Genomic DNA, 23,939 nt, shown 5'->3' on the forward strand with positions numbered 1-23,939 from the left:
TGAAAGTCATGATAGTCTGTTCCAAAATGTTAGAATTTTGCAATCTACCCATAAATGGCATGAGAGGGCCAATTCTCTACATACATAATTTATTACAAATTACTATGTGGTGGGACAAAAACCCAAATGCCATTGATAGCCATATTTGTGCCATCCTGTTAACTTTATGTCGCTAGGAACCTTAATTTCTTGTCTGTTATTCTTTTTCTAAGAAGTCATTATTTTACTGTCTTTCTATAGAATGGGAAACTACCTTTTTTCCCCACAGATTTGTAATATTATCTGTAAGCTAATGCTGTTTTCCATAATTCCAGTGCTCCATTCACATGGCTTGAAATATTCAGGTGTATTCTCATCTTTCAGAAAGGGAGAACCTTGGAATATAAAGTTCTTCAATCTCCTAGGGGCAAGAAGGCAATTTAAATTTAAGCTTCCCAGAACAACTTCAAGAGCAGTGATAACTACCAGTGTTATTAGAGTAGCACATTTTTTTTTCAGAAGATCAACTATAATGACCTTCATATCCTGGATTTAGATTCAGAGGTTGTTGACACAACCTTATTAACACAGACAAATATCTCCATCTTTACTTATAATTTAACAACACTGTAATGCACAAATGCTGCAGTTAATAAGACAAAGAACAGCAGGGGAGATTAATTTTCACATAACAGTTCCATTGATAATGACAAAGATGTTCGAGTGTTCAGGAAAGCTGTGAGCCTGGAATGATTAAAACTAACAGAAAAACATTCCAGTGAATACAGTCAAAAAGCAGTTCTTTAATTTTTAAATTTGCACAGCAATAACAGAGACAAACGAGTGTCTGAAATATTTTGGAAAATGTCACTTTGCAAACCTTGTAGATTGCTTAAATGTTTATTAAAATGGACCAAAAGCCAAAATTCTCTGCGTAAAATAAATACTTTGTCTTTGCTAAGTAACAATATTTGTGAACAAAACATAAAACTATAATTTTCATGTGTCAAACATAGTAACATTTAAGATTAAAAGTTGGAGTCAGACTTGGCATCTTATTTCATCTTCCTATTTACAAGCTTCTCATTAAGACCATTTACCTCACATTAGCTATCAAAATGACTAACATTTTTAAAGTTTTCTCCATGACTAAAGTAAAAACAACAGAAATATCCTTTTACCATAACTTAAGAAAAAGCAAAACCATACTTTTATCATCTAGGAGAACATGCTGTTATAAATACAGCTGGTTTGCATCTACAATTATATAAATAATAAGCATGCTGCCATTCACAAGGATTTTAATAGATGATTATATATGAGCAATATAATGATCTAGAAGAGGATGGAATGAGTTTTTATATTTCATTTTTATTGTACTTATTTAGGACCTTTGTCTTCATCTGAAAATTGTGGAACAGATTTCTTTGCTACAACATTATCCAGTCGCTGTCCTTGCAGATATGGGTTCACATTCTGAAAAAGTTTAAAATTATTTAGGTTTATTAGAAACAGAGAAACAGATAAAAGGTAACTAGGATTAGTGAACATAGTTATGCATTTTTTTATCTGTCAGATGTTTACAGACTTGGGAAAAAACTGCCTTCAGGGATTAAATCTACAAGTCAATCAGGTTTTTTTTTCTATTTTTTTTTTTAAATTTAATTCAATCCACTGAAAGGAATACAAGTGAAAGAGGACTATCATGAATATAGAATGATCTGAATTAAACACTATCTTTTTGCTCCACTCCTTTCCTCAGCACAGCAGAGAAGCAGCAGCAATTCTAACTCCCCAATTCTTGAGGCAAGACAGAACTTGTCAGAGAAGCACAGGTAAGCTTCAGCTTAAATCACTGCCCCTGATGGACATTGTGCTGGGCTATCAATTAGAGACCACAACACCATTTTCATCAAAGCTTCTTGTTCAGCCTGTCTCCTCTCCAGGAAACCCCTCCTTGCTTCCTCTCTTGATGCTGAGATAAAAATCTGCTGGCAAAGAAGCAGAGCCAAACATGGTTTTGGCATGGAAAATGGCTCTCACAGCACTGCCAGAACAAGAGAATGCTGGAAAGAAGATTCCTGGAGAGGGTTTAACTTCACTTTGCACTGTGCAAGCAGCACAACGTGAGGCTGAAGATGAACAGATCCTGTCTCAAAACTGCTTGGAGATTGTAGATGGAATAATGTAGAAAGACTATGCCTGAGTTTTATCTATACCAGTGGATTAAAATGTATTTACTATTTGTATTTACTGTATTTGCAAGTGGCAAACAGTTCAGTTGAGCTTCAGTATTAAGTATTTACACCTGATTTCTGGCCTGTTACAGTGTCAGTGTAAGCAAAATTCAAGTGCATATTGTCTCCTTCACACAGATACAGTCCAAAATTCTAGCATGAAGGTTTTTGATGCTAATAAAAGCTGTTTGTCTAAGGACAAACTTCAGAGGAATGTGAATTTTGCAGTATCTCCTGATTCTTGTCAGAAATTACTTTTCTTGAAATATTTCTGTGCTTCTTTCACCAAAACTTAAGAATTAAAAAAAAGGGGAAAAAAATAAGAAAAAAAATGGGGGGAAAAGGCACTCAGAATGGGCATGAAATATTTATTTTCAGCTATCCCAAGTATTTGTTGAATCTCTGGAAAACATTTGGGGTTTATCTGTCTTCAAGTTTAAGCCCTTGGGTTTCTCCAAATTAGTGGATGCTATCATTAATACTTAGTCATAGCACAGAACAGCCCTTTTGCTTATTTCTGTTGGGTTTTGGGTGTTTTTCCTGCTGCAACTGAAAATATAAAAATATTAAGAACCAGAAATGAATGTGGAAAAATCTTTGAAAATAAACTAACTCCAATGCCTTAAATTGTTAGAAATAAGACATATGTAAATGATTTGTTTGTGTTTGTTTAAAGAAGTTCTGTTTAATGTTAATTTAGTGAAATTCAACTGTTGCATAAATTTCTAGGAATTATTTGAAGATTCCTAGGAAGATTAATTGGTCTTTTTTTTTGAGTGGTACTTGCTTGCTACTTTTTGAAATAAAGTAGAAGAAAATGAGACTATATAAAATTTTGAATCCGTCTTAACCAGCAAAAGAAAACACAAAATATAATGCAAAATTCTTTGGCAGATTTGACTAAAATATGTTTCATCCTATGCAGCTGTTGCAGAATTCAAAGCTCCTGAGCACCTTTGTACACAGCTCTGAGCCCAGGACAACTTGGTGATCACAGAAGTGCTCCTGACACTTCTGGGCAGGGCTTAAGCAAGCAAGCAGAAGAATTTTAAAAAGCACAGAATTTAAAAAAAGGGGAGAACTGCTAATTAAAATTAGCTGTCACTGTCACTCCTTGTCTTGCACTGCGAGTGCTGCAGAAAAACTAACACAGCAGCAAATGGTGAACCATGGCTTTGCTGCACACACTGATCATGTGCATGCAGGCTTGCATGTGTGCTTGCAGAGGGACATAAAAACACATGCACAGGCACACATGCTGAGAAGATGTGCTCTTCCAGACTCCAGGAGTGCCTCTCTGGCTGTTTCACTACAGCCCTGCACAGACACAACAGGGTTACTACGTGCACTGTTACACAGGACTTGCTTTAACCTCAAATGGAGACTTTCAGATGCAAAAAAAATGTTGCCAGATCCCAAAATTGTGTCTGTGCAGAAAGGCATGGAGGAGTGGCAGGGAGCACTAGGCAGGAAGGGTATCCAGTGGATTTTCTGATTTCTAGAAAAACACACTCTGCTGCTGACAGTTCTAGGTTACTCTTCCTCCGATAAAGTGATAAATTCTGAATTGTTCATTAAAGCATTAGCAATCTTACAGTATTACACCAAAATAATTTAAATTCTAATGAATTCAACATTAAGTGACATGTCGTGCTAGGAAAATAAATCTGCTGAAAAAACATTCACCTTCAAAATTCTGGGCTGCCCTGGCCACGGTGAAGTGGAAAAGAAGTATTTGCTTCTTTTGTATCCAATTATGTCAGTCAGCTCAAAGAAAGAAAATGTTTCATTTTTTTTCCCCTCATGTATTTGTTGCATGAATTCCACTTTAACATGCTGTTCTAGCTATTAATAAATATTCTCCTGAACTATTTCCAGAGTAAATTCTTCTTACTTAAAAAAAGGTGCCTACCCCTTTTTGCTTTTCAACTAACATACTCAAAAATCAAAAGCATGAGGACATACTAGGCTCAGGTCAGATCATTAATTTATGGCTGAAGTGGCAACTGCCAGAGGTGTCTGAATCAGGAAGAAATCAACTCATCTTCTCCCTTTCTAGCAAACACCTAAAGTCTGAGAGCTAATAAACAAATCACCTTTGCTTATGCTTGTTATTTTAAATTCTATTTACCTCATTTACAATATAAACTGTGCTGTCATATTTTGAAAAGCTACTTTCTTTCTAGAGAGCTAGAGTTCCTTTTTGTGAAAATAATACACCAGCAGTAAAACTAACATTGACTGTACCTGAAAGTGATTTTTTTTCTTTTTTTTTTTTAACAGAAGAAAGGCTGACACTACCAAAAAAGTGAGTAGTGACATAGACTATGCAGAAATCTATGTGGGTTGCCTTCCTTTTTACAGGAGCAGAACAATGAGAATCCTTTCATCTTTGTATTTCAAACAAGTGGGACACAGAACTAGGAGTTTCATCTGAGGTAGGTCAGATAAAGAACCACCTCTAATGTTATTTATACTTAAAAATCTATTCACACATACAGACAGTGGAAATTAAATTTACTAATATTTTTAAAAGGAAATTTCAAATTCTGTTTTAGAGATACTGAAATAATTTTACATTGTTTTAAGCAAATAGGATCAATTTTAAAAGACAGACAACATGAAGTTTTATAATGTTAAACACTTAAGTATACCTTATGAAAGTAAGAGGCTATTTTGAGAAATAAATCTTGTACCCAGTTTAGTCCTGAACCTGGATACAGCAGTTTATCTCATAGAGTCCCTGACTTTATATGTTATCTAAAGTTTAATACGAATGCATTAGATTATCTCTTCAACAATATGGTTTTAATTTTTATTAGTTATCTAGATTATATAGGGGCTATGAAATATTCTGATAGTTACCCTCTTTCTTCTTTTTGGACCACCATTGATTTTCTCAAAGAGTAAACTCTTGCTCTGGAAGGGAAAAAAACCAACACAGCCATCAAATACTACTTCTGCTATTAAATATTATCAAGTCTAGATGAGTGTGTAGTTTTACAGGAGAAATAAACCAAAAATAAGTATTTGTATATTCCTACTAACATTTTCAGTTCTTCAGGAGCAGTCACAGTCTTGTCAACAACTTAAAGCCAGTAGTTTTCCACTGTGCTATCCCCCCATGTTCAGGCAATAAGTGCTTCAAGTATGTGCTGTACAGTCTGGATGTTCCCCATCATGTGATACATGACATAAATACATATATACATATATATATATATATATATATATTTTTTTTTTTTTTTTTTTTTAAGAAAAGGCAGAAGGAGAAAGAAAAATAAGAATGTGGAGGAGAGGAAGCAGGAGTCGTGCCTGTGGTATATCTTTCTGTACATTTGAGGTGACACAAGAACAGAAGCAAAAAATGCCTGCTTTACAAGGGATTTTCTAATTCCTTTAAAAACAGAAATAGGCATCATTCCTACTGTTTTGTTGTCTTTGCTTATTCCCTTCCAGATATCAACACTTTCCAGTGCAAAGTTCTGCTGAAAGGAGTTCAGTGCCAACTCTTCCTTTGTTTAAGTAGTGCCCTCAATAAAGTTTCTAAAAACCATTTGGTCTATAACATTTTTAATGGCAAACCTTTTAAAAACTGCCAGAAACATCTTGGCAGAAGAGAAAGTTATGATGATGAGAAAAGAAAAAGAGAAAAAAAAAACCAAGACAAAAAACCCCCTCTGACCATAGTTTACATAAGTGCATCCACATATTGTTGTATTTCTTATAAGTAGTGAATTCTAATAAAGTCTGGAATAACACACACATGTTCAACACATTTTGTTTCAATTCTGTGTTATGAAGAAATCCAAAACCAAACCCTAACCTGAAAATGGAAGGAGAGAAGAATTACATGTATAAAAGCAGAAGACTATATAAACAAGGCCATTAATTCTGCTATAAACAACTGACCTAACATTGATTATATAAATAGAAAGTGTAATTCTAGCACGAGACAAATTCACCAAACACTTCTAACTCTCTCTGCAGCCTTGATATGAGAAAAAACAAACATTTTCAAGTGTTACAATGCAATCTGCCAAAATTGTCTGTTTTGTACTTTTTGTGTTCATTAAACCTCAAATTCACAAGGCCTATCTCTTGTCCAACCTCAGTTATTTTGTCTGAGCTGTTCCAAAAGGGAACAGAGATGAAGTTGGCCAAAGGGGACATTCTTGGGTAGTCATTTATGCAAACTCACTTCACAAAAGTTAAATTTAACATTTTAAAGAAACTCAAGGATGCATGAATTAGTCTCCTTAGGAAACAAAGCACTATCAAAGCTTCTCTTTGTGAAGTATTTGACCTTATACTTCCATGAGAGGAAAAAAGAGTGTTTCTGAAATAGAAAGAATTTCATGGACTACTGGAGCTAGCATTTCTGTCATTCTGAAAATTCCTTACAATTGAACTGTTCCTGCTCAAGGAAACCATATTTTGTTTAGTCTGTTTGAGAATGTTTTAAGATCCTAAGTACTACTGTGGCATTATGTGGAGTACAAAACAAATATGGTCGTGGAGCATGAGCTAAGAACATATTTTATGACAACAGCAATCCTGAAAATATGTTCTACTGTGCAATGGCCTGACCTCATCAGACACCAAAATCTGCCCATGAAGTGCTCATCCCTCACTGGGAGCTTGTTAAGAATGAAGGCACACAGTTTTCTTTAGTTAAAGATATACCTCATGTAGATACATGCTGCATGTGATTTAGAGCTTTCTTTGCATCCTTTTGGGTACTTGGATTAGAGGTTGGGATTTGTGTGGAAAAAAATCAGAAGTTAAAATACTTCCAACCAACAAAATACCTAAGAGGTTTTTAGATTTGATTGCAAATTTTGTATTGCAAATTATCTTCGTGCAACTCTTTCTGGGTGCCAAAAAAAACTTCCTCAAACCATCCAAAGAGCCAATTTGCAAGATGCAGGAAAGGCACACTCCGAAAGAATCTGTGTCCTATAAGGAAAAGTCTGAAATGGAAAAAAAATCCCCTGAAATCCTAGAAACAATAGCTGTACACAAGGATAGAAATCTCCAAAAGTCCTTCATCCTACTATTTCCACTCACCCCTCTATGTTTTCCACAAATGAGGAGAGGAGAGGAGAGTACAAGCTGTGGATCTCACTCTATAAACAGAGTCTTTTCCTTAAACTTCTCACAGGTCAGCATCCTGATAGATGGGGAGTTCTCCCAAAGACCAAAAAATTCTTCCCCTTTCTTTCCACTCCTAACCCAGTAAATATTTATTATTATTTATATATTTGTATCTGCAGATGTATTAGCAGAATTTACACATAATATTTAGTATCACCATAACCCTACACTCTGCTGCATGAGACAGCTTCTAAACTTGCCTGACCCTCATAAAATGTGTCTGTTATTCACAGGATATTGCAGAGGTCCCACAGCTTTGCAAGCATGACAGGCTGTCACCAAAACAAGGCAACCAACATGCTTCTGTCCCTTTAGGTACTTTTTTTCTGACCTGCTAATCTAATCTGGGCTTTTCTGTGGTTACACTAAGAAATATATGTTGGCACCAGGAAAGGACAAGTCACTGTAAGGCTTCCTCAACCACACAGTGGTGAGAAAAGGTTGGGGAGAAGGTCCCCCAAGAGCTGGGAGCACATGCCAGCCTCCAAGGGTCCAGGAGATGCTGGCTGCAAGGGCTGCAGCTGGTGATGACAAGCTGGTGCCCACTCAGCTTGCAGGAACTGGTGGAAACACAGTCTGTAAAGCACACAGCCATCCCAGCCCTTGGCATCAGGTCCTGGGCTCTTCAACAGGAGAAGCAGCAACAAACTGATGTGTGCAGAGGGAATTTTAGGTGCTTCTCATGTATCTCAGCAGAATATTTGCTCATGCACATTACCAGCTGATTCATCTCTAATTAAAAAGATCTGGAGTTGGCTAAGCTGCAGCTAGATATGTTTACTGTTTAATACCTAAGAGTGTTTTAATCATGAGCAGCTTTTTCTCCTGAATAAGTAGTGATGGATGCAGATACAAAACACACAGGATTCACTAATGATTTACTGTATGTATTAAGTATATATGTTGCTGATGAAAACACAGTATGTATGCTTGATTGTGAAATATTTCTATAGGCCAAAGATTTACACAAGTGCTTTTGTAGTCTCCAGAATGGTATTATGAAAGTAAAGTACTCATGAATAATTAGAAAACTAACAGCCTTATCTGGCATAAATAAGAATGTTCACCATCTGGTGTTTTTGAAATGAAAACCTTTGATGGTAATTACTTAGAATGCAACAAGTTTCCAAAATTGGTGGTTTTGGCATGATTCTCTCCAGAAATTTAGCACTCGCATAAGTAATTAAGACTATAAATCTTACACTGGTTTGATTATGAAGATGAATCATTGTCTCAAAATTACAGCAGGAGAAGAGACTGCCAAACATGTCCATTTATCGATATATGCTCACAGAGCACTGGTTTAGTGCAATCTTAAGTGAAGTGTTACAACAATGTAAAATGAGATTTCATTATTTGCTCTACAAGCATAAATTATGATCACTGTTATTGTTTTCCTGGCGCCTGAAAAAGGATTTGGGATTGGACATTTTAACTGATGTAATCCAAGATTAAGTGGCAGAGCTTTCCTTGGAGCCTCTAGCCTGCAGAAATAGTCTAGCTGCAATTATTAAAGTCCTTGTATGCTCAAAGCAAGATTTCTGCCCTTAGAGGAGCTCACTGTGTTTATTATATGTGATGTATCAAATAGGTTTTCAATAAAATACAGTGCACAACCTGAGTAGAGGACAAAGCAGCATCAAGTCCTCCAAAATCCTTAAGGTGGGGAGCATTCCTTTAAGCAAGTTGTCTGATCCTAGATTTTTAAAGGTGTTTCATACTGCTGCACTCCATCCATCTGTATTTTCTTTCTATTTTTTATATAAGTAGCTGAACAGTGAATAGCCACTGAACCTGGATATTCTTTCAGATTAGGGCCATTTTATGTTTTGAAATCTTCAGATCTGCAGTAACTTTGGCTACATGTTCACTGTAGTTTGAAAATGTGGTTTTTTGCATTTATCAAGCTGTCATGCTTTGGGACAGGTAATTGAAAAAGAATTTCTACTTTCTGATTTTTCTGGGGGGTTTATCAATCAGAAGCACTATTTCTGTTTTTCAGGGCAAGTTCACCTTTTTTGGGAAGCTTCCCTTAGGGTGGTAATTTTTCCAGCATTAAGGACAGTATTGTCCTTGTGGTTTCATAGTCTCCCACACAGCAGACAATACCCAGTTTCACATGCAACAAAAACAAGCAAGAAGCATGTACTCACCCACTTGCCCCTGTTGGGATAGTCATGCTCTGGGTCAAAAAGGTGTTGGTGCAGTTGGTATTCCCTGCTGAACTCTGCTGTGTCTGGGGTGTTTTCTAGACACCCATCATCAACTGCAAAAGAAAGCACCAGTATATGTAGATTTGAAACACTCAATATGTGCCACATTAGTCACCAAACTTCTTAAATGCAATCGTGCAATTAAAAAAACATCAAGAAATGGAAGACTAGGAAATACCAATTTCTTTTGAAACAAATTTGTCAGAATATAGTAATTTAAAAAAAACCCACAACTTAATGAAAACTGAAGGAATTTATTTTCCAAGCTCTTTCCTTACTTTGTTTTTTTTTTTTAATTATTGCACTTGATTTTACCTAGAACTGCATCATGTTCTGATTCAGAAGGGATACTCTTTCAAATGCTCACAAGTAAAGCAGTGCTGTGAGCAAAGACAGAATTTCTTTCACCACTGGCTGAAAATCATTTCTTCATTGTAAGATCCCATAAAAATGAAGACATTTCTGTAGATTGGTAACTAATCTGATTGGTCCAGAAACCTTCTTTAACCACAATGGATTTTGTAGACAATGTCACATCAAGATAACATCCTTTTAAAAATCAACTTACAGTCTTTTTACCAAAGTAAGCCATCTTTAGCTTAAACAAGTTTCAGCAACCTGAGGCCATAGTAGCTTTTTGGATGGAGTCTGCTCCTGGAGCTCCCAGTGCTTGGCCAGCATGGGGAGCTTGCAGTCCAAGTCCCTCTCAGACATTCCCAAGGAGATCCTACCAGCCAGGGCATGATGCTGGGCATTCAAACAGCTGCATCTGCCAGAACACAGGCATTCCAGAGCACACACCTGTGCACTTTCCCTTCTGTCCTTGTGTGTCATCACATAAAAAGATTTGCAGATGGATTACCTTTTTTCCCCCTCAGATGTGGGAAACAGTAAAGCCTTGACTTAAAATTGAGTTGGTTCAATGACCTGAGGAGGTTATTCTGATTTCAACACATCCAGCTTTCTCTCTTTCCTCATTGGGATTGGGAAAAAATAAAATTGCCAATAGAAAACAGGGGAAAATTCTTCATACTGGCTAAGTAACTCAGAAACTATTAAAACAATTTGAAATCATTTCAGTCTCATCAGGGACAAGGTTATATCAAGAGAGGAACAGGTGACAACAGAAGTGAGGTAGACCTCAGAGCATTTGTGCCTTTTGGCAGAAAACACAAAGGGCAGCTGGACACGTGGCTGTCCTCTATGACTGCTAATCCAAAAGTCTTCAACTCAAGTGCTCCAGGCTTATGTATTCCTGCTGTGGAATGTGCATATGTAGACAGTGACTGGAAAAATTGTTTTCCATTAAGCAAATCCACAGACCTGATTGAGGAAGGCCTCTGGTAATTTGTATGCATAATACAGTCACCACTTGAATTTCCATTTAAGGCTCTGAAAAACATTTTACTCTAATCCTAGCAGATATTATCTTCACTCACAGCATACCTATGACAGAGCCATTTATCTGAGCAGGCAGCACTTCCCTGCAAATTCCCCCAGATCTGTGTGCAGATCTGACTGTGTTAGCTTAGCTAACAACTTTTATTTCACCTAAGAAAGGAAAATGGAAGGGATTTTCAAAGGCACTTCCCTGGATGCCATGTTATCAATTTATTTATCTAATCATGAACAGAAGTCTAATAGGCAAGCATGGAAGATAGAAAGTAAAAGTGTGTGCTTGTGTGTGTGAGAAAATCTAAACCCATCATTTGCAACTTGTCAGACAACAGCTATAGTGAGAAAATGGGAAGATGAGTATTATTGCAGAAGAGATAAAGGCATCATCACCAAATGGGCTGTAATAGAAAAGAGTAAGGGCAGACTATTTGAAATTTTGTCCAATTTTTGAATGAAATGCAAAAAACACTTCACAAAACTTTTCATAACAAGTATTATTTTTGATGAATTCTAAGCGAGTTAGAACATTTTAAAATAGGAATACAGACAACTGTTCTACATTATCCAAATAACATGAAAGAAGACTAAACAGAAAACATTTTGAAAGTATCTCTTAGCTCACAAATAAAAAATGAGAGAAAAATAGAGTGCTCATTCCCAGTTCCAGGTCCCAAGGCAGCCAATGGGTGTTTTACTAGTGCTTTCAGCACTGGAAGTCATCCCTTGGCTCAGTAACAGCAAGGAGACCATTCTCTCAGGGTCTGTGTGTATCATGCACGTGCAGGGCTGTTTTGGTGACCCTTCAACAGGACACCCTGCGTGTCCTGGGCGCTGCTCTGGCTCTCCAAGGCTGCACTGCCCCTCTGCCAGAGCCAGCCTGCCTGCAGTGCCTTGGGCTGCATCCCTGGAGTTCTCCATTTCTTGGCACAGATGCACCCTCAGTGAGCTATAAACGCATGGATTGGAGCCAGGGTATCTTAAATATTGACTCATGGTCTGGGTTGGAGATCAGGGCAGACAGTTTCATTCCTCTTGGCACAATGAAAGTCTCTAAAATAAGGGTAAATCTCATCTGTACAGAATAACTTTCTTCAGGAGCCAGCTTAAAAATGAACTCCCTCAGGAACGTGATGCTCTCATAAATCTCACTATCTTCTACTCTGAGGTCAAGATGGTTTCTTTCATGTGACCTCCAGCATCACAGAGCAATACAGGAGGTGCACATATAAATTTTTAAAAATTTTTAAAAAGACTCACCTGAAACAATAAAACACTCAATTTCTCAACAGTTCTCCTGGCATAGAGAATAAAAAACCCCTCATTTCTGATCATGGGTTTTACAGTGCTGAAAGAAAGATGTATAGTGAAGACAGAGGTACAAAGACTACAGCTGAATTACCTGTTTTTCCAATAGGGCAGGGATTTGGAGGGTCAGGATACCCTTGATCTTCACTGAAATCCTTTGGTACGTTATCTCCTGTCAGTTCAGCCACGATGTTTGGGATATTGCCATAAGGACCCAAGTGCTGGAGACCCTCATGTGCACCACCTAGCAAAGACCATTTATGCATAACGTTTTTACAAGATTAAAAGTGTAAGTACTTTAGCTGGTCCAAGTAATCTAGACTTCAATTTAAAGCATAATCTCTCTCTCCATATATTTAATTATTTTAGAGACAAATCCAAGTTTAGATTTCAAGCACCCCTTTTAGAAACATAATTATATGACCTAAATTCAGCAGTTTAGATAATTAAAAATGAACCCAGGAAACAAAATCAGCTACATATTATTAGTCTTAGGGGTTTTTTTCCTTAAATATGAAAGTTTTTGGCAAGAAAATATAAAGAAAAAGAAATAATGAAACCTGACACATGTAAAAGCACAATAATCTTCAGTCACTGATACTATTACTGTTCATTATAGCAGCTAAAAATAGTAGATATGGCAAGACATCATGGCAGGAAGAGAGTGTTAATGACACTGCAGAAATAAATATGACCTGTACAGCCTAGAAATGCATTAATAAATTAATTCCCAAGGGGGCTTAAACTGTTAAGGTCCTTGGGGGCCCACAGTATTCTAGCAAATTAAGTTGTGTACACCTAGAAAAATTCTTTTTAAATGAAACCAATTCTTAAATGTAAATTTGCATTTCCTGTTGTAAAGATGGAAAGTGGTGAAGTCCCTGTTGCTGCTGGGAATTCTTGTTCACATATACCACCTCCACAGTAGCTAATGTGCTACAAAGCATCCCAGCCACTGACCTCACACTTTTACATCCAAGATCACCTTTTCCCTGTGGGACTCAGAGCACCAGCACTGCAGGGTTACAGCAGTGGCAGCAGGTTTTTAACTCAGAGGACACAGCAATGGCCTGCTGTGCTTGGGCACTGCCCCAAAACTGTTGTGTTGTGGCCACCTCCTGCACACCTCAGCTGGGTGCCTTGCCTTCGACAAGTAGGGGCTTCCACTAAAGATTTGGGAACCAAATTCAGGCCACTCTCTCTCTTTTCTATGTCTCCCTACAAATAATTATCTGTCCCAGATCTTTTCTGCATGCCTTACTGGCCAAATGCATCCACAGGCTAAACCCCAGCTGCTTGTGGAGTTTTTTAAATACTATTGTACACTATTCTTTTGAATTTCAGACAAATAATAAGTTAGTTTCATGCATGTTCTTTTTCCCTGACAAAGACAGCCACCACACACACTGCAGCAATGGAGATGGCTGTGTGACATCAAAGCAATAATTTTTTTAAACCCTATATAATAAGGGATAACAACATACAGTCAACATATAAATTCTACTAACAATGAATTGAGAGGAAAAGGAATTTGAACAATTGGAAAATATGAGTTAAAGAGTGAATACAGACACAACTACTTGGGTAAATAAGAAAATCACCGTGTTATCACCAAATGGTCTTATTTTAAATGTATACATTTTTCATAGATCCAGAAGACATGAATAAAGCCTCTGAACATGAAAGTTGCTCCAAAAGAATCATTCAAGTACTCCTGTCCCAAATTACAAATAAACAGTACCAGCCTAAACCATCTTTTATACAGTCAAACATTGTAAGCTAACATAATCACTGGCAAAAATTGCTAACAGAAGGCACTCAAGCACAACATTCAAATTTTGTATTCATTTCTACATTTAGAAGTGGCAGTTGAGGCAAATTTTGCAAATTAATTTTGCAAATGATCAGTTGGATGTTGGCATTATAGCAAAGCAAATTAGTCTATAAGCACATATATTTCCATTTTATTTGCACAATGGACTAAAATCTAATTAATGTGCTAATTTTCCCCTCAAGTACAAATCTCTTATTCTGCAATGCAGTGTTGCAGAAAAGCTTTACAGATACATAACAAACATAAAAATACTCCTATTAAAAAGTGCATCTCTGTTATATGGGGGTTTCACTTGTAGCTGACCACAAGACCTGGTACTAGCAGCAGAACAGCATTATACCCACTCTGAACTTTATTGTACCTTTAGTCCATAGTCCACACAAAGATGATGCTTGTAACACAATAAAGTCATGGTGATGAGGTTGAAAAAAAAAGTATAACACACATTTAATCTGATGTAATTTAATATAATGTCTAATATATTGCATAAAATACTTTTGTCATGAGTTCCTTCACGTGAAGATTGATTATATATTTGTACTTAAAAGCATCAGGTTATGATTCTGCTGTAAACTACAGAACCACACAATCAATAGGTGTTTGAACATCCTGTATACAATGTGGTTCACTGTGGGACAATCCATCAGATAGGAGCCTATCTGTGCCTGCATGTGGTGCAGACCTCTTGGCACCAAAGCTCCATCCATAAAGGAAACAGAGGTACTTAGCAGGCTCCAGTGTGCTATATATACATGTAAGTTTAAACCAACTGCCAAGAATTCCCCTGACTGAGTACAAACCAATCTTTTTATATTAATAAAAAAGGATTGTTTCCTTTAGGTATAAATGTCCAGGATCATTTGAGGGTTTTCCTTTCTTTCCAAAAAGAGCTGCAGACAATAGCACCTGCTCTGGTGCGATAATTTAGCACACTTGAGTGACTTAATAGCATCAGCAAAGCTCACTCCTTATAAACTCTGATAAACAGTGCACTCAGCAAAGACCACAATGATAAAAATTAAATGCTATGAATATAGAAAGTAGGATAGGGGTATTATGTACAGTAACTCTCATTAGTTGCAGTTTTGGTATTCCAACATTACTGATTTAAAGAAACATATTAGGATTAAATATACTGCAAGCTACGAAGTCAAAATACTGGGACACAAACAAATACTGTCAGCTAAAAAAATAGCAGATCAGTTTCTTGAACCTTGAAGAAGAGCCTGAAAGAAAAAGACAAGGCAACTAAATACTAAGAAACTTCTCATTATTTCCTATCCAAAGGAATCATGAGAGACATCACAGTAAAATTATTCAAACTTGAACTACCAAAAATCCAGAGTAGTACAGACAACACCCTTGTACTGAAAAAGGATGAGCTAGATAAATCTATGCTTTTTTCCCTATCTCCTTACTCATATGAACAGGCTTTTCTGTGCCACACACTAGCATAGAAAACACTCCAAAGCAATCAGCTCCCTTTCACATGCAGGATTTCTTTGATCATTTATTATTAGGTATTTCACATTCCTACAGATAAACTAGAGATTTAATTCTCTTGGGCAAAGAGCAGCATTGTCCTAAGCAAGGTTTGAATTTCATTTAAAAGTAGTCATCTAGCACTAGTCTTGAACTGTTGTAGGGTGGAAAACAAAAAATGAACAATGCTTGTCACCATTATTATAATTCTGGAAAAGTATTTTATCAGCTGATTTCAGTTAGAGATCCTTGGCATTATTAAAAGTGTAAAGTGCATCCATTTCAGCTCATTTCTTTATAAGAGCAATACTGCCTGTATGGGTTTCCCACTCATGCAGGTAACATAACCACTCCACTCCTGGAGGATGAAAGAAAGAAAAAGGAATATAAACATAAAGAGGAACTAATTTCTTGCAGGTATTGAATATTTACCTGACCAAACACACCCAATGGAAGTTTCAGCTGCTGCTACCCATCTATTGGTAGTGTAAAGCACAGTGGGAACAAATCTGTGGAGAGCAATCCTCCAAATACAAACAGGCAGTGCTGTCCCCCAGAAGAGTCAGTTTAAGGAAGTCAATGAGAATGGATTTTCAAACGTGAATTGCTGAACATTTAAAGAGGACAAATTTGCCTTTCAGTCTCATTGAAACCATTTCCCTTGTCACAGTGAAGATAAGAGTTACCCCAATTACAAATTCAGAAATAGGTAGTCTGGCCAATCCTAGCACAGAGATACAATATAGGAAGGATCATGAGTATGTGTTGTGAGTAAATAAATCCCAAATCCCAAGTTAAAGCCCTTTATTGAGTGAATCATTCCAGGTGCCTCAGAGTATCCAAGCCCCTCTGAGATTTTCATGGGAATCTTCTCCCTGAGCAAAAATCACACCTCTCATAACCAGTACAAACTCCAAGCAAACAGGAGCCCAAGGTTCCCAAGGGAGCAAATACATACTAATCAGAGATGTAATACTCTACTTCCTACTTTGCAAAATCTTTTGTTAATCTAGATTATTTGCTCTTATCACAGGGAAAAAAGACTGTTTCAATATCTCCTCAACAAATCAGATACATCTTTCCCTGTGTCAGCTTCCCATACTACCCTGCACTTCCATCCCCAGTCATCTTGCCATATCTACATTTGTCACATACAAAAGGAACATCTCCCCAGTCAAAGGCAGGTTTGACAGAATGCTTCCCAGAGCTCTCATAGTTAAACTGGGACAGCATCCACTAACTTACTTTCTCTTTTCTTTTACTATCTGCAGGACCACCCATCATGTAAACTCTCAAAAAATTCTGAATGCAGAAAATGCATTTACATTTTCCTTACCCTTTCTAACACTTCTAAAGGCTTTACTGCCCCAGTGCTGTAATTATAATTTTGCTAGCTTCATCCTAGAGAGTCCTATCCTGCTTGCTGAAATTGGTTAAGCACAGGAAGTGAGAAGAACTGAAAAAAATTATGAATTATCACATTTTGTCTATTTCACAGAAGCTGCTAAATAAGAGAATAGGGAAGGAGAAAAAGCATAGGAGAACAAAGAATGGAAAAATGCAAACCTAGCCAACTTCCTTAACCATTCAAGAGCATGCCTCGAGAAACACAAAAACACTACAGCTATACATGCTCAGGCATCCCAGATTCCAGAGTCAGCTTGTCTTCTCCTTAATGACACAAAGTTTCTTAAAACTATAAAGACTAATTTTCTATTTCTGTGCAGAGGGACAATTCTTTCTAAAGCCTTAAGCACACACATCACACAATTACTGACCTTGCTTTCAGCAAATAATTCCATTTTATCCAATATTTTAATTACAAACAGTACAAATATTTAAGATATTAAAGGCTCTTATTGTGAAATAGGACCAAAGTAATGCCCATGCTTCTCACAATAAATTTATAACAGTAGCTTATATGTCATTATTATTCAAACTGTATACACAATAAAAAAATTCCAGCAGCCCACTTGCTGACAAAGCAAAAAAAAAAAAAGGAAAAAAAAGGAAACTTATGGCTGCCTTGGTTGAACAGTCCTCTAATGGACTGTATGAACTTGTGAGCAGTGGCATTTGCACCTCACCACGTGGATAAGCTGACCCTTCTCACACACAGTGCATGATGCAGCACACAGCCAGGGGCCCCTCTGCCACCCTGCCTTGCAGCACCACACACCAGCAGAGTGAGAAAAACACAAAACCAAAGCCAGCAGATCCCACCCTCCTCCTGCCACTGCCACAGCACTACCCCACTACTGGCCACATGGGCAGCACGTGGTTCTGGGGACAGGGACAGGAAAGGAAAACAGTGACCTCCTTTATCCCACCAGGGATGGGACACCATTACACTATTTCCTATAAATGTAACTGGGCCAATGGAAGACTGGAATACTTCATTCACTGGCACTTTGTTCACTTGATACCAGCTGCATGAGAAGTCCAGCAGTGTCAACACATTCAGAAAAAAATACTCCTTTCATTCCTGTGATGTGAAGCCTGGATGCACCAGGAACATCCAGAACATCCATGCTTTGTCTCAACTGCTCCACTGAACTTCAGAAAGTTTTTACGTTCATTTCCCCATTCATATTAATTTAATTCCATTTTCCATGCAGATGGCTCAAAGTCCCAGCTGGTTCAACAGCAGGTTTAAAACCTTTCCATGTCTGTCTGACAGCTGCTACAAGGCAGAATTCCCAACTGCCCCAAACAACCTCCTTGTACATTCCCAGTGCCAAGCTGGAAGGCTCCAGCCTCTGCTCTAGTGAGCCAGTATCACCTCAGAACTCCAAAAGAAGAGACCTTTGCCATGCAAAACCACCCCAGTCAAGATGAGGCTTCTGCACTTGGGTACAAGCACTGGCACACAAGGAAGATGCAACAGAGCAGGAGATGAAGAGCCCTGGGGGTAAGATCAGGTCCAATGCTGCTCTTTGGTGCTGCAACAGACTTAGATCAGCTGATGTGAGTACTAAAGCACCCCAGGAGCAAGAACCAGCTTCTGTAGCTGACAACATTCTTCTTCTCATTCATCCCTGCAGCTGAGAGCACTGCTGAGTGCACACACCATGGCCAGCACAGGGAGAAAAGCTCTGGAAACCTTTGCAGAGTGCCAGAGATCCTATCTCCTGGCACAACACCAAAATCAACAGTAAAAGCCTCTTCTCTCTCTAAATTTCTAAATATCTCTTCATTGAACCAAGTAAATTTTAAAATATTTTCTTACTGCAAGTTAATTTAAAATTCAGGTGGGAGCATGGGAAATGCAGCTGATTTTGAGAACAACTGCAGAAAGTGTAAATCCTAGGATGTCACAGAAACACAGAATATGCAGAGTTGGAAGGGACTCACAGGGGTCATCAAGTCCAACTCCTTGCTCTGCACAGCATCATCCCCAAAAGTCACACCATGTGACAGATTCATATTCAATTTTTTTATACCTTCTTACAATAGTAGAAAATGTAGAAAAGTATAAAGCACCAGATAATACAGAAGCTATCATATTCTCTCTCCTCTTCAGGTTTCTTACCTTTCCTACTGGATTTTCCCTCTACTAAAAAAATATACAAAAAAGTAATTGTGGCTACAAATCCCATTATATTTGATTAATTACCTTTAGGTACATGACAATCTACTTAATTCTAAATCCCTACAGACCTGCCATCCTTCTTTCCCAAAAGCTGCTTGAGATGGGACTCTTTCTCCTTCTGTGGCATCTTTTAAAGATGACTTTATGAACAGCAGCAGTAGTCTGTACCACATAGGGGTTAGCAGGAGCTTTTAAGAGTTGGAGTCACTTTATCTTTCTGGTTCCTTGTGGGAGTCCAGGGTTTTTTCCTGGCTCCTTTGGGGGTGCAAAAACCCCCCTGGCAGACCCCTCAGAGACCCCTGAGTGCTGCCCAGGAGCTGCAGGGGCTGGATTTGGCTCCTTGGGAGAATCTGCCCACATTGAGAGAAGAGACACAGAAAATAATGATGAGTAGAGTGTAAATTAGAATGTTAGAACGTAGATAAATAGGTTTTCTTGAATGTTTATGATAAGGGACACGTGGCCAAGATGGAGAATTTGGGGGGTGGACACCTTTTCCTCCTTCTTCTCCATGTCATCCATGTTGGGTAACACATTGGCCTCTTGGATTGGTTGGGGTCAGGGCTGGACCATTTAATAAAATTGTATTGTATTGGTAAAATTTTGTAAACATGTAATACGTAGTACTAACTATATAAGATAAGCCCTGCCTTGACCAGGCAGATTCCACCATGGATGCCAGGCTGAGCAGACCGCTGCTGGCCAGGCAAAGTGTCCCAGAGATAAGGAACAATAAACTGTCCTTGGAAAAAGAGAAAACTGTCTCCGGCAGTCTCTCTCCGGCGGCTTCGGGGAAAACCAGGTTTTGAACCATCCTTCGTGTCCCTCTGGGGTGATCTCGGGGCAGAGGAGGAACCCCAGACTGGGACAGTTCCTCTGCAGAGGTATGTGGTGCCTGCACACCCTCCTGCAATCACAAGATGAGGATGTTTCAACAAAAGGTTTCAAAGCCTCAAATCCGAAGAGGTTTCTCAGTCAGATCCACCTGCAAGTTACAGAGATCTAGAGAGAAAGGGATTAACACTTTTCTTCTTGTGTTCTCCACTGACTGACTTCTCTGACAAGCACACCAGGTTTGAGTTTCCTCTGATATTCCCTGACCCTGAGAACACAGGAGCAGCACCTGCACCCCTCTGCACTCTGGGGCATCAGTGCTCAGTCATGGCAGAGCTCAGTGGTAACACCTACAGGATCCTGCCCTTGCTCCTGTGCAGCACTCTGAGAAACCTGGCATGACCTCCCTGCAGCAGCACAAACACCAGCTTGGCTTGCTTATGGCTCATGCTGCTCATGAATTATAAATTCATATGGAATCAAGGATATCACAGGCCAAATTTAATAGACTTTTTTTCCCTTAATAAAAAATAAAGTCACACCACACCATAATTTTCCTTTTTGTGGAGTTAGTTGTAAAATGTGCAAACATTTTACATGCAGTTTCTTCACAGACCTGTGCCATATTATTCAGATAAAGAAAAGCCACTGTAACTCACTGCTATCATCTGGCCCTGTCATTAGCTTTTAAATTCAGAAATCAGCATTCTAAGGCATCACTCTTATGACATGTATCACTGCCTGATACTCAAATTCTGGTTGTGCTTAACACTACAATTTGTGGGGGAAAAAAGCAAAGAAAATAGGTGTTTTTAGTCAAATCTACACAAATCTAAAAATTTATACATTGTTGTATAAAAAACTGTAGGACTGCCACCTTCATTTTATCTTTAAAAATTTGAGATGTCTATATTACATTTTGAAATAATATTTCCTGGGCTATTTAAGTAACTTAAAAAACAAAACAAAACCACAGTAGAAACCACAACAACAAACCAATCACCTCCCTGGCTGTGGGAGGTCTCCCCACACTGACACTGCTCCCCCTGGATGCTGGCACAGACTCTGGCACAGAGCACCTAAACTGGAGCAGAGAGGGTGCAGCAGTCACACTGCTGTGTTTGCTGAGCCCCAGGTTTTGTACAATTATTACCTGCAGTCACCCAAGGATAACTAAATGTATGGGGATATAGCACAGCACAGATTGGCCCAAAGGTGAATGGGTGAGAAGCTCATTTCTGCACTGGTTTCACTGGGGGAATTGATCAGCAAAAGCTTTTGCAACTTTCTGATGCAAAGATTTCACTGTTCTTGTAGGAAACAAGTACCTGTCTTGCAGGTATGACACAGGACAGACAGCAAAGTAATACACTTCTTTACTAATAGGAAAAGCTTTACTTCTCTTATTAGTAAAATGTAAACAAAATAGACAGTATAAATATGCATGAGTAATCTGCATAATTTTATGGACAGTAGGTTTGATGTAGAGTGTTGTTATTTGTACAGAGTCTGTGCTGACAAGCCATTAACTACTAGTTTTCAGTAGACATATCTGCATAATGTTCAAGACTCTTGAATTTTATCATCTCAATCTGACAAACAGTAACTAAATTTTTCTAAAACAATAAACATACTAATTTCCTTTCAAAATAATCAAATAAACCCCAGCCTGTTTCCAGTAGCTATGAGAAGTCTCTGCAGGAGAATCAAAAGCCTCTCTAAGAGGCAGTGTATTTTTTAGATTTCCTTATACCTACAAACAATCACAATTTATTTTGTGATTTGCATTTATTGTTATTTGCATTTACTGTTGTCACTGAGGGTGACAGCATTATTCCTCCTCTGCATACTGGAGACTTCAGACTCTGGGCTGTCATGCCAGCACCTTTAGCAACAATCACTTTGTTTAAAGGGTTTTTAAGAAATGAAAACAACTAAATCAAACACAAACAAACAAACCACACAAGAAGCTTTCTGTTGTACTGAATTTATGGTAGGCAATACTTGCAAAAGGAAAATGGGACTTCACATTTCCAGTCATGAAGTTAAATGCTATAAACTGCTCAAGATGAGCTACTGGTGCCCCCCTGTGTTTAAATGAGATTTTTACTGTTGTCCTGTGCAGAGTGTAATAGGCCTGAAATTTACATTACACACTTATTGCCTTCCACTCCTCAAAAACAGGAAAACAACTGAAAAACAAACAATTAGAAACAAAAAAGAGCCCTTAAATATTGGCACAAAATTGCAAGCATGCAATGAAAGGAAAAAACAGTGTGGTCTCTTATTTCATAAATGCCCTGCCAGACAGAAAAATTAACTTTATGTTTTTTGAAATGTTGAATGCATTTTTTTATTTTATTCTTTTGTTCTCTTTTAACATAGATGCAGCCTCCTTATTTGTAGAAAGCTTGAATATGGCCCAGTAAGGCTTGCATAGTATTTTAGTGATAAGCTGAACAGGAACACAGAAACACAGCTAATCTTTAAAAATTTCTATTTTGCTCTTCTATGTTTGTCAGTCTTTTTATAGATGCTGCTAAGTGACTCCAACATAGCTTTCTGATAAGATGAATTGACAAAGAGAGTGAATATTATTAGAGAAATTAGACTAGTTAATACAAGTTTATTACTTTTTTAGAATCAGGGCATTTTCTAGACACTACTCCTATTTTAGCAGCCTGACCTGAAGTAACAGCAAAATGAAAAATTCAAAGTTAAGGAGAAGATTTAAAAAAAAAAAAAAAATCAAAAAAACACAAACATATATGTCTTTATGGATTTCAACACAAGAAAAGGCAGAAATTTCTTACAATCAACAAGCTGTAATTTTTTTTTTACATTGTTACATTTTACTTGTTTACATTATGACAGCTTAAACTTTTTTCCAAATTCTAAAGCTGCGAAAATTAATTTTTCCTGCAAGTATGTGGCCTGCAAGTGTACACATACAATGGGTGAAATCTTGAAAAGATTTCTTTTGAAAGTCAGTGGTACCTCTGGACTGTGGCTCAGCTGAAGCTGATAGCAATGACAGCTATCACCACTGCTGCAGGTCTGTGCTGCTGGGGCTATTTCTGACAAAAAACTGTTGTTGAGCAACACAATTTTCTGTAGGAATATATTAAATTCATTAAAGTCTTATTGATAGAGGGTTGCTTTTATGCTGACATGCAGTATCCAGTCAAAATGAAAAACAAATGCACCCCAGAGCAGTCAGGGACTTAATGATGAGAATGTAGGCATGAAATTAACCTGGTTTTAAAATTTTTACTTTGTTACTGAAACCTGAAGTCTGAAAAGTGGTTGGAAGTCAACACTTGTGATGGTCAGAATTTCTGATAAATAATAAGCATTTCATACCAAACTTCACTGTCCATTATTTTCATGCAAAAAAAAACTCCAATAAAGACAGAAGAGTAGTTCAGAAGAATAGCTGGTGAATTACCACTTTGCCATGATGGCATTTAAGATGAAAACCCTGCTTTGCTGTGACACATTCTAATAATTCTAAAACCTCTTTCTTTCCTTCCACCTTAGTTTTCCTTTCTATTATCATGCAGAATTTTTTAAGCACTTGCACATGGAATTATTAGTCAGTGACAACAGTGTGAATATGTTATGGAAAGTCCATAGATGAATTCTTTAAAATGTGAAACCTTGTACTGATGTTATTTAAAAACATACAGACTTATTTTTTCATGATGAAATACAAGTTTCCATGGCTTAGCTATCCTATAATTCACAATTCGTATTTAAAAATAGAACAATGATGAAAATTCACTGAGTTATATATACTTTTTTAAAAAAGCAGTATGAGAAAATATTGTGTTCAATGATGTAAGACAACATTAACCTGCCAGAAATTCAGACGTGCTTATATTTTCTAAGGTTTCTCTATTTAAATA

General features: G+C 37.6%; 1 protein-coding gene across 1 annotated transcript in view; it reads right to left on the minus strand.

The window, feature by feature from the left end:
• Positions 1-202: 202 nt before the first annotated feature.
• The window catches only part of LOC306803548 (rho GTPase-activating protein 11A-like), a 40,661-nt gene continuing 16,924 nt past the window's right edge, over positions 203-23,939 (minus strand). The window contains exons 15-18 of the mRNA XM_079309096.1: positions 12,384-12,533; positions 9,527-9,639; positions 5,082-5,135; positions 203-1,455 (exon numbers count right to left, since the gene is read on the minus strand). Of these exons, the coding sequence (XP_079165222.1) occupies positions 1,360-1,455; positions 5,082-5,135; positions 9,527-9,639; positions 12,384-12,533 (413 nt within the window). The 3' untranslated portion in view covers positions 203-1,359. The remainder of the gene's footprint in view (positions 1,456-5,081; positions 5,136-9,526; positions 9,640-12,383; positions 12,534-23,939) is intronic.

The sequence above is a fragment of the Erithacus rubecula genome (genome assembly GCF_903797595.1).
Source record: "Erithacus rubecula genome assembly, chromosome: 6".
In the NCBI taxonomy this organism is placed as follows: domain Eukaryota; kingdom Metazoa; phylum Chordata; class Aves; order Passeriformes; family Muscicapidae; genus Erithacus; species Erithacus rubecula.